Source organism: Gossypium raimondii, chromosome 1 (genome assembly GCF_025698545.1).
Source record: "Gossypium raimondii isolate GPD5lz chromosome 1, ASM2569854v1, whole genome shotgun sequence".
Classification (NCBI taxonomy): Eukaryota; Viridiplantae; Streptophyta; class Magnoliopsida; order Malvales; family Malvaceae; genus Gossypium; species Gossypium raimondii.
In genome coordinates this window covers 8,477,800-8,489,297 of record NC_068565.1, presented here as the reverse complement: position 1 = coordinate 8,489,297, position 11,498 = coordinate 8,477,800, and the positions used below count along the sequence as shown (strand labels likewise).

Sequence of the window (11,498 nt, the reverse complement as noted above, 5' to 3'; positions counted from 1 at the left end):
GAGTTTTCCAACCCCATTTTTCCAACACGTGTGACATAGCCTAGACCGTGTGGGTAATCGAAGTAGGAACACACGGCTGTGTCCCAGCTCGTGTGTGTATTCGAAATAGGGCCACACGACCGTGTTGCAGACCTTGTGCTAGGCCGTGTAACAAATTGTTTTGAGACACAGAACATGTTGTAGACCGTGTCTCAGACCATGTGAAACTTGCACCTAAAATATAAATTACACACGGTTGTGTGAGGTGACCGTGTGCACTAAATTTAACCCCTAAAACAAGTCATTTCAATGCCTAATCTTGTCCAACAAGAAACACCTTTCACCTACACATTCACTTGGCCAAAACACTTACTAAACATACTCCAAACATGCTAAATCAACCAACCTATGAATTCTAACCAATATGTCATTCAAAGGCACCTCAATTCAAAACAATTTAACATCACATTATAACCTAAATTCTCATTACCACAAATATCAACCATTCAACATTTCAAACACTTAAAGACATACCATAAGTTGTGCATTTACATATCATCAAAAGTGACCAAAAGTATATTCTTAATAGGAATTACAAATTCATCATCTCAAACTCAAAAGACATAGTCAACCCAAGTGAGCCAAATAACATACTCATAACATATATCACATATAATCCTATACATGCCATTTATAACCAAAATCAAAATATTCAAAAACTACCCAAGTGTCTTATAGATAGTGTGATAAGACTCCGACAAGGTTCCAACCAATCGAACTTGTAACACCCCTAACCCATATCCGTCGCCGAATTAGGGTTATGAGGCATTACCGAACAAACACAACCATTTTTAAAACCAAACTGATCACAAACATGGAAATTAAACCATTTTCGCATTGCTATATATATATATATATACAATCCAAATCTAACCAAAATCATACTCAAACCTATACATCCCATAAGATCAAATTCAAACTATTAACAAAATACCAAAAGAAGTCGATAGTGTGATAGACTATGCTGATGATCCCCGAGCTCGTAACGCGTCTCCAAAATCTATAAAACAAATGAACAAAAACAATCAAAGTAAGCTTTTATAGCATAACCAAAATACATATAAACGATCATATGTATAATCATTATATACCTAAAAATCAAGTTACATACATAATCATTAATTGCATATATATATTCCAAATATACTTATCATTTGCATTTCATTGAATGCTTGTTTATGATCTTTCAAAACATATGTCAAAAACTTATATTTCCACTTATAAACTACATGAATCATATGCACATTTATACTTCTAATCTACATGTGCCGATTTCGTACAAGTATATTAAACAATTTTCATATCAACCAATGTATATATGCCTATTCACTAAACTTATAGATTGAAACATTTATAAGCTCATCGAATACATATAAATAAATTTTCATATACTTATTCATTATATATATATAACCCAAAATCAGTTATATATTTTTATATATCAAATGCATATAATCACTTAATTTAACATATTCACCGGCACTTAGCCTGCTAGGCTTATAGCCTGATTCAGATCACCGGCACTTAGTCTGCTAGGTTTACAACCTGATTCAGATCACCGGCACTTAGCCTGCTAGATTTATGGTCTGAAAAATTCACCGGCATTTAGCCTGCTAGGCACTTAGCCTGAAAATTTCAATTTCACAGATACAAGGATGATTTCTCGTATGTTTCTTAATAGAAACACACGTTCATAACATTTATGTACAATTCACATCCTCAACTCTATCCCAAGAAAATTTATAATCCCTGTTCGAATCATACAAGCATATACAATTTATACTTTTAATCCAATGCAAACCTTAAACATATATACATACATATACATTCGACCATATATATATCAATATATAATTCCATACCTAATTTCAATACAAGAAATTATACCTATACGTAAATATATATATGCATAACTATATATTCAACCTCACACATATGCATATATATATATATATCACACTCATACTTAAAATTTATTACAAGAACATATACATATAAATTACAATTCACATATACATATCTATTCAAACTTCTCAAACAATCATGGGTTACATAACTTTAAATAAATCCAAGAGTTTATACATGTATATACCTATATATATATTCACATATATATATATATATATATATATATATATATATATATATTATACATACCTTTGATTAAAATCAAGAATTTATACCTTTGCAACATTCATACTTTAACTAATTTCAATAACTTTTATATATATGTATATATATTCTAGCATTATATACATATATATATATATATATATATACATACTCATACCTTTATCTAATTTCAAGACTTGTTCATGTATTTACATATATATATATATATTCAATCTAACATATGCATATATATCTTTCTTACCTAAATTCAATACAAGTGATTTACATATATATATATATATACATGCTTATTCGAATATCAACTATACTTTTATACATTTCTTACCTTTATTTCAACCATAAATCTATACAAGATTTTACTTGTATATTCGAACATGCTATATATATATAAATATCATCCATACTTCAAAATTTATTCAATCAATATACTTTTAATTATAGCTCAACACATAATACAATTAGTATACATGTATAAATATTAATTTAATAACTTTTAATTGCTAATAGACTTACCTCGGACGATGGAAAATCGAAGTCGGACGATTATTCGACTAATTTGGCTTTTCCCCGATCTAACTCCGATTTCTTTGGTTCTCGATCTAAATATATTCAAAATAAGATAATTTATTTATTAACACATTCAATTTAATCCAAAAACACATAATTTGGCAAATTACTATTTTGCCCCTAATATTCACACTTTTTGCAATTTACTCCTTATTGCATAAAACACAATTTACACAAAATTTACCCATACCACACAAGGGCCGAATATTCATGGTTCTCGTACAAGTCCACACATTTCATTTATTTCACACTTTAGTCCCCCAAAAATTTAATTTCACAATTTAGCCCTATTTACTCAATTTCACTAAAAATTCCAATACAAAACATATTAATCTAACAAATATATTTCATATTTCACCTACTAACATCATAAAACTCAAGCATTCATCAATGGCACATTTCAAAATCATCCACAATTCACAAAATTAAGATATGGGTTTTGAAGAACACAAAGCAACGATCTCAAAAACGTAAAAATTATCAAAAACCGAAGTAAAACATGCCTTTAATCAAGCTAGTTTTGTGCCGAAACTTTAACAAGCATGGATGAATTCTTTCTTTGCTATATTCGGCCAAGAAAGATGAAAAATGACCTTTTTTTTATGTTTTAATTTAACATATATAAGCATAAATTTTAGTTTACAAATTTAACCTTAAATAAATAAATAAATTATAAAACATATAATATAAGGGCAATGTTGACCATTGCCACCCACTATCATCTAAATGGCTTAATTGCCATTTAAAACCCCTATTTTTGAAAGACAACAACAATTGGGTGCTTTTAGATTTAACCCCCTAAATTTTTATTTTATGCGATTTAATCCTTTTATTTAATCGGACACTCAAACGGCGAAATTAAAGCACGAAAATTTCACACTAGTAAATCACACATAATAAACACAGAAAATAATCTAAAAATATTTTTCTAATTTGGATTTGTGGTCCCGAAACCACTATTCCGATTAGAGTCAAACCGGGTTGTTACAGAACTACCCAAGTGCATTAAATTCTTAGTAAGCTCGCATAAGATTAACTTCAACTTACCGAACTTCAATTGATAAATCATTCAATAAAGTTCATTTCAACATTTAAACATTTTACTTTCCTATTCACCATAATCCACATGGTTAGTAGACAACATATAAACATAACATCTATATAACATAGCATACACTAGGGAATGAATTTTCATAAATCATCTTTTCCATCACATGATAAATTCTCATCATTCACATTTCATTAGATCATGAACAACAATCATTTGTATACATGCCTTTCTATAAACTTTTACTTACCCGTTGAACTAAATAGAATAACAACAGTTACCTGTCATAAATTTCTAGAACAAGTTACAGATGCCTGATTCACTACACCGACACAAAGTCTGCTAGGCTGAAGGCCTGAATCATTACACCAGCACGAAACCTGCTAGGTTCAAAACCCGATATAATATCTCCAGTATAACTTAATTTCCATCAATCAACAATATATAATCACAAACACCTTAATTAATAAGGTAGAACAAATGCCAAAGAATTTAATAGAACAATATGTTTAATACGAGCTTACCTTGATAACTATGGTTGCAAAAATAGAGTCGAATGCTAGTCCAAAGCTTTAGCTTTTCCCCGATTTAAGTCTAGTTGTTGTATATCTTGATCATGCAATGAATTTTAGTTTGGTCGAACCTTGAGGATGTAAAAATGGTGTTTTTTCTTCTTATTTTTGTTGGTAAAACAAAGAAAGAAGAAGATGACCACTAACATTTTGCTTATGTTAATTTATTTGTTCATTTACTAAATTACCCTTAAAACAAAAGCTTAACAACTAAACAAAACAACATGCTTAACCGTCCATTAGCTAACTATTTGGTTTATTTACCAATTAAATCTATTAATTTAAAATTCTTCATCCATTAAATCCTTTTAACTAATAGAATTCAACTTTTGCACATTTTTTAATTTAATCGTTTTTATCTAATTAACCATTTAAACTCGCAAATTTCTTAACAAAAATTTAATACGACCATAATATAATCATATAAATATTAAATAAACATTAAAATATTTACTCACTCGTTGGAATTGTGGTCTCGAGACTACTACTTCTGACACCACTGAAAATGGGATGTTACAGTTGTTCTTCCACTAGACAGTATTGTTGTTTCTACCTTGGAAGTTGTTGTAGCCAATGATATCATTCCTCTTGATCTTAAATTTTCTATTATTGCATGATATAAGAATGTTTTACCCGTTCCTCCCAATCCATCAATAAAGAAAACTCCACTATTCTTAGATTCAACTCTTTCTAAGATCATGTCATATATTTTTTGTTTTTCAATAGTGCCAGAAACGGTGGTTTTGAAACCCCATTCTCCGATGATCGATTCCGTACATATTATTAATTAATATTTACGAGTCAATTATAGTGTTATATCAAATTTTGGTCTGACAAATTTGTTAATTGGATAGTTAATTAAGGTACTATGACTAAATCGTAAAAGTGGTAAAAGTTAATCACTATTTATTTATTTTATTTGTTAAAGGGCTTACTTAGCAATTAATCTAAGGTTTAAATGTAAATTATTCCACTTTAGATTATAGTGGATGGTGGTGGATATTTTATTATTAAAATTTTATATTAAATTAAGGTAATATGTATAATAAAATAAAGGAAAGATGTTGTCATCCATTTTCTCATATTCTCCATGAATTGAAACAAAAGAAAACTAAGGAAGCCATTTCTAAGATCCAAAGGTTAGGCCATTACATGGTAAGCTTATATTGGTCTATTTTTCATAAATTTTATATTTCTAAGATCGTTGAAACCCGGATTAACTAACTCGAGTGTTATTTTCTAAAATTATAAAAGTTTCAATTGTTGAATACTTGATCAATTTAGTGTTAATTTGTTAGATTTGATGCTTAGATATGAAAAAAGGACTACTTTGTAAAGTGAAAATTGATAGTTTTGAGCTTAGGGGTTAAAGTGTAAATATTTTAAAATTGATATGAAATTTATGTAATTATAGACAATAATGGGTTATAGAAGGATTAAATTGAAATCAGATTGAAAAATGAAACTTAAAGGTAAGAGATATAGCTATTTTGGTTTTAGGGACAAAATTAAATAAAATGTAAAACTCTAGGGTCATCCAAAAATGAAATTGAATTGATATATGTTTATAATAGGTTGTTAAAATATGTTTAGAATTTATAAATTGAAATGAATTGTTATAGATCGCGATTTGAATCAATCAAGATAATCGAGAAAAAAAGAAATTGTTTATTAGTCTGTGACACCTTATTTACTTGTTGCTTTTCTAGGTAAGTTCATATGAGACTTATTTTATTAATTCATAATATTTTGGTATTATGTTGTGTAATTTTCTAGTTCAATAATCATGATTATAATGTTTTGGCATCAAATGGACTTAATCGTAAAATAAGAATTAAATGATAAATTTGAATAAGTATACGCTATTGAATAGATGTGAACAATTATGTAATTGAATAGTATTTATGTTATGATGTTACAAGGTCTAAAAGTATATGCATTGTTTTTCGAAATCTGAAAAGTAAGTATATGATTTCAGGGTTTGAAATGATATAGAAATGATAGCAGTGCCCGCGTGAACTTAATAACAATTAGGATACGAATGACAGGTTTAAAAAGAAATCGAGTGCTAGTCAGGGATTTCTTTATCGATGGTTGAGATCCAACATGTGTTGCAGATTCTCGACAGCTTGAGTGAGCAGCATCGAATGAAGTTTGCAAAACTAAACCTAACCTACAGCTTGTGTGAGTATCCCAAATGTCACAACTTGTGTGAGAAAATTCAAATATCACAACTCGTGTGATCAAATTCAAATATCACAGCTCGTATGGTCAAATCAGTTTCATGTATCCGAAGTTAGATTCCTTTAGTTCTCTAAGTGAAAATAGAAAGTGAAATGGTACTAAATGAAATCGATATGTTCAAAATGAATATATATATGAATGAATTTATATATGTATTACAAGTTGAATATGACTCGGTTAGTATATGTTATATGATGGATTTGTATTTCATTATATGAATGCGTTTTAAGTTTATGGCACGTAATCGAACTAACCTATTTTATGTATTTGTGAAAGTAAATGAATGTGCAAGATGCCAAAAGATTACTATGTTTGTACCAATATATTCCAATTTCTAAATTAGTGTAATGTCGATGTAATTTAAGTAAATTGAAATGGACTTACTAAGCATTCAAAATATTTATTTGTTGTCTCCCTTTTCCTTGTAGATTGTCGATTTACGGAACACGTCGGTCGGATCACTACAAGCTCACACAATCTTATCAGTGAGTCTATAGACTATCAAGTGAATATATTTTTTAAAATTTCAAAATGTTATACCAAAGAATTTAATCGAAGAATTTTAATGGTGATAACATCTGGATTTGAATTTTCAAATTTGAAAAGTAAAGGATAATATTCCTAAAACTAAAAATAGAGAGATTAAATTCTAAATGTGAGAAGTGCATAGAAATTTAGAGTGTATTTTAACTTTCAAATTTTACTCGAAAAAAGTATACCGTAAAAATAGAGGTGGGTTAGGAAAAACTAAAAATCTAATTAAAAGAGAAAAAGAATTATATGGAATAAATACATCATAATGTTAACCTATCCCATTCAAATGGAAATATAAGTAAAAATCTCATAATTAAGTATTTAAAATCATAAAACTCTCAAAAATATGTTACAAATTAAATATAAATTATACAACTTATCATATAATGACTAATTAGATTGAATAACTCAATTTAATAATTGTACTTTATTTTTAAACATAATAAAAAATAAAATTAATATAAAATGTAAAAATATTATACTAAATAATAAAACCTAATATGCAATCAATAGATATCAAAATTTTGAAGAAAACAAAACCTATACTATTTCATACCAAAATGGTATACGGACTGGTACAGTTAATATCAATATGATATTGACAACATACTATAATTAAATTATATGATCAAGTACATTGGATATGGTACCCGCAACCATACTAATATCATATCATCTAACCTATGTTACGCAAGTTACGGGTTATCAAGTACAAAATCTAGAACTGGCTCGATCGAAAGCTCGCTCGAAAAGTGAGAGGGTTTGAGTAAAAATATAAGTTTATTTTAAAAAGGGGTCGTGCCTAGGGTAAGATGTTTTTTACTTGAGTCCGGCTCAGCCCTGCCCAAATTCACTAAATGCCAAAAAAATTGTTTTTTTTTTGTTATTTTAATGATATTTTCTTGTTGTTTTCTTTCTATTTTGCTACCATTTCACTATTATGTTGTTACTATTTGTTGTTTTTGTTTGGATATTGTATAACATTTGTTTTATTGTTAATTTTGTTATTATTTTAGAGATATTTTCTTGTTAAGTTTCATCTATCTTAGTATTATTTAAGTATACATATTTTTTAAAATTTATTTTCAATTTGTTTGGAAATATTTATTTTAATGTTTTTTAATATTTTTGATGTATTATATATATTTAAAAGTTATGAAAAAAATTAATATAATATAAAAAATTAATATGGACCGGCCGGGCCAGGGCCGGGTTTTAACATTTTTATTCGGGACAAGCTTGGGTAAATTTTTAAGCCCATTTTTTAGGCTAGACCCGAGCCTAACAAACGGGCCTTAATTTTTGTTTGGGCCTAGCACGAATCTGGCCAGACTCAGCCCATAAGCAAGTCTAGTCAAATCCTCACTACCTTTTTTTTATTGATTGATATTAGATTTGATTATAATTGGTTTATCCTTTGAGGTTAGAAAATTTACCAAAAAAATGGGGGTTAAGGTAAAAATATAGATTTAAAAAATGGGTTTGGCAAAAAATAAGTCATGTTTTTTAAATGGATCGGGATTCGAGTAATATTTTTTAGTCTAACCCAAATTTGTCTACTTTTTTTCACTGTTGTTTTGTTGTTGTTTGCTACCATTTTGATGCTTTGCTGCAATTTTGTTATTATATTGCTACAATTTTATTGTTAATACTTGTTTTATTATTAATTTTATTACTATTTTAGAGGCATTTGTTTGTTAAGTTACAATTATCTTAGTGTTATTTAAGTACAAATAAATTTTTATGTATTTTTAAATTGTTGGGAAATAATTATTTTAATATTTTTAGTGTATTTAATATATTATATTTTTAAAATTATTTTTATATAAAAAAATAATATAAATATTTTTTAGTACGAGCATACCAGGCTCGAGTTGAGTTTTTTTTATCAGAGATGGCCCGAATAAAATTTTAGGTCCATTTTTCAGTCTAAACCTAAAATTTTACATGGATACAATTTCAGCCCAACCCAAGTAATGAGATGTAATTGAAATACAGATGTTTCTATAGCTCTATTTTTCCTTGTTTTTTTCAATTAGAATTGACGAAGTGAATTAAGTCTTGTTTTAATCCATTTTTGGGTCTATTCTTTTTAGCTTATGCAGTAACACGAAACTTTCATTTTCAGCGGATTAATTAATCCCAAATTTAATTATCAAAGACCCTGCCTGGAAAAACAAAAACAGGGTCTAATGAGAATTATATTTGAAAAGACCAGGCAGCATTGGATTCCCTTGGTTTATAGTCTGGTCAACCTGTCCTTTGCTAGGTCCTTTAAAACTCTTCTATATCAGATAAAAAAAAAACCCTAATAAACTCATTCAAGCAAGATAAATTTTCAGGGAATCTTCACATTTTAACCTAAAACTTTGGGAAGTTTCATCCTCAAAATAATTTGGATACTAAGAAATTTCCTACTTGGTAGTTGATAACGCGTTTTCAAAGGATGATTTTCCCTGTTTTTTTTTTTTTTCCACTGAAAACTTTTAATCAAGTGGGTGTAGTGGAAACACAGCATCAAAATATCTTTAATTCGGCAAATCTAAACCACTCATTGTACGGAAAAAGACTCAGTCTACTGCTAAATCAATGACTTCCTTTGCCAAGAACACTAACTGGAAACAACAGAACAAAAAAACCTAATAATGTTCGTGAAATTAAAGAATCACATTTCTTTTCACTAACCAAAAATTTTCACAAATCAATACATCAAGATTTTTTTCCCTACTGCAGTACTACTTTAAAAAGGATGCTAAAAACACATTAAAAAGTAGAAACAAACCACCCCCCCCTCGGCCCCAAAAAAGAAACTCACTAAAAATTAAGCAAACTGAAGACTAAGAAATTCAGCAAAGATCCCATCACCACACAAAAACTTCCCATCCTTGGCGCCATGGATTTAAGCTTGATCCCTTTACGTTCAACCTTAACACCGGTAGCGTTGACCGTCACATTTGCTCCTACCCTAATCTTATGCTTCTTTGTATACCAAAACATGATCTTAAATTTCACTGAAGTCGACAAATCCACCCAGAAAACCCTCGTCCCGTTGTTGGAAGTCACCTGCGAAGCCACCGTCAAGTTAGCTGTCCCTGTACCATTCTTTTCAGCCTTCTTTTTGTGACCCTGGTAAAACCCCGGCACCGAAACATTAGCTACAACATGATTTCTGTTTTGAGAATCAGAAACTGCGACTTTCACAGCATCATACTTAATCCCTTTGTCTTTGTTGGTGTTTTCTAGCTTTAAGGTCAGGTTTAAGGCAGTATCGTTTGGGTTCTTTAAGGTCGTATCTAGAGAAGGTAAGTAAAAATTTTCAATAGAACATTTGGGGTTGGAAGTACGTAGACTTAGCCACATGAAAAGTGCTGTTAGACCCAAAGTGAAGATGAAGCTACAACAACATCGACAACATCCCCCATCGGAATCCGACATGTTTTCTGGTGACTGAGAATTGTCTTCTTCTTTTTTTTTCTCTTTTCCCAGTGAAGGTTTTGCAAAGGGTATTTTATCGGTTGGGAATAAATAAATAAGGGAAAGTTGCTTTGAAAAGCATGGTATAAAGAAGTATTTGTTTGCTTTTTCCTAGCTTTTTCTTGTAGAAAAATAATGAAGTTTACAGCTCCTTGTATTGTTATAATATTATTATTCTGTACACGGCTTTAATTTGGGGTTGATGATTTTTGCAAGGTTTTGGGCCAATTAAATTCTGACAAGTATAATGCTGTGGAATAAATGGGCCATTTTGGTATTGATTTTACAAAAATTTATGTAATTATATGGAGTTGAATGGTAAATGTTTAACAATTTTATTGTTAAACTGGCAAAGTTGAGACATAAATTTGGGTTTTGTTTTTGTTGGAGCATGTTTCAATTAGGGATAATGGTAATTTAATGAAATTTTTAAATTCAATTTGTTTACAAGAAAATGAAAACACAATAAACTCTTTTTTGGTGGAGGAGTTAGATTACATTAAATTAAAAGGGTAAAAGCACCTTCTGTTATATCTTAAGATTTTTCTTGGTGAATTATCCTTATGAGAATAAACCCTTTTTCATTTAAAAGAAAATGATAGAATTAATTTGTTAAGGATTACAAAATATGGATAAAACAAAATAATTCCTTTTCTTTCCATCCAGGATCGAATAAAATTGTTATTTAAATTCATCATAATAATAGGTCCTTTTATTAAGTTGTACTTGCTTATTCCCATGGTTGACTGATTCAAATTTGGAGAAATGGGTAACAATGATGAGGTTTGGGTTTGAATTAAGTATGAATATAATTGATAGAAGATTTAATTTAAGATAAAAATTGAATGATACAATTGTTGAAAGTTTTGGAAAAGTTAAGGATATGT

The 11,498-nt window shown here is 29.1% G+C and overlaps 1 protein-coding gene across 1 annotated transcript; it reads right to left on the bottom strand.

The window, feature by feature from the left end:
• Positions 1–9,794: 9,794 nt before the first annotated feature.
• On the bottom strand, positions 9,795–10,730 carry LOC105780240 (protein NDR1). The gene has a single exon (XM_012604455.2). It carries the CDS (start codon positions 10,570–10,572, stop codon positions 9,952–9,954), a length of 621 nt encoding a protein of 206 aa, XP_012459909.1. The 5' UTR covers positions 10,573–10,730; the 3' UTR covers positions 9,795–9,951.
• Between the last annotated feature and the right edge of the window lie 768 nt (positions 10,731–11,498).

Coding starts and splice junctions, on each gene's coding strand:
- LOC105780240 (XM_012604455.2), bottom strand. CDS start 10,572: ATGTCGGATTCCGATGGGGGATGTTGTCGATGTTGTTGTAGCTTCATC.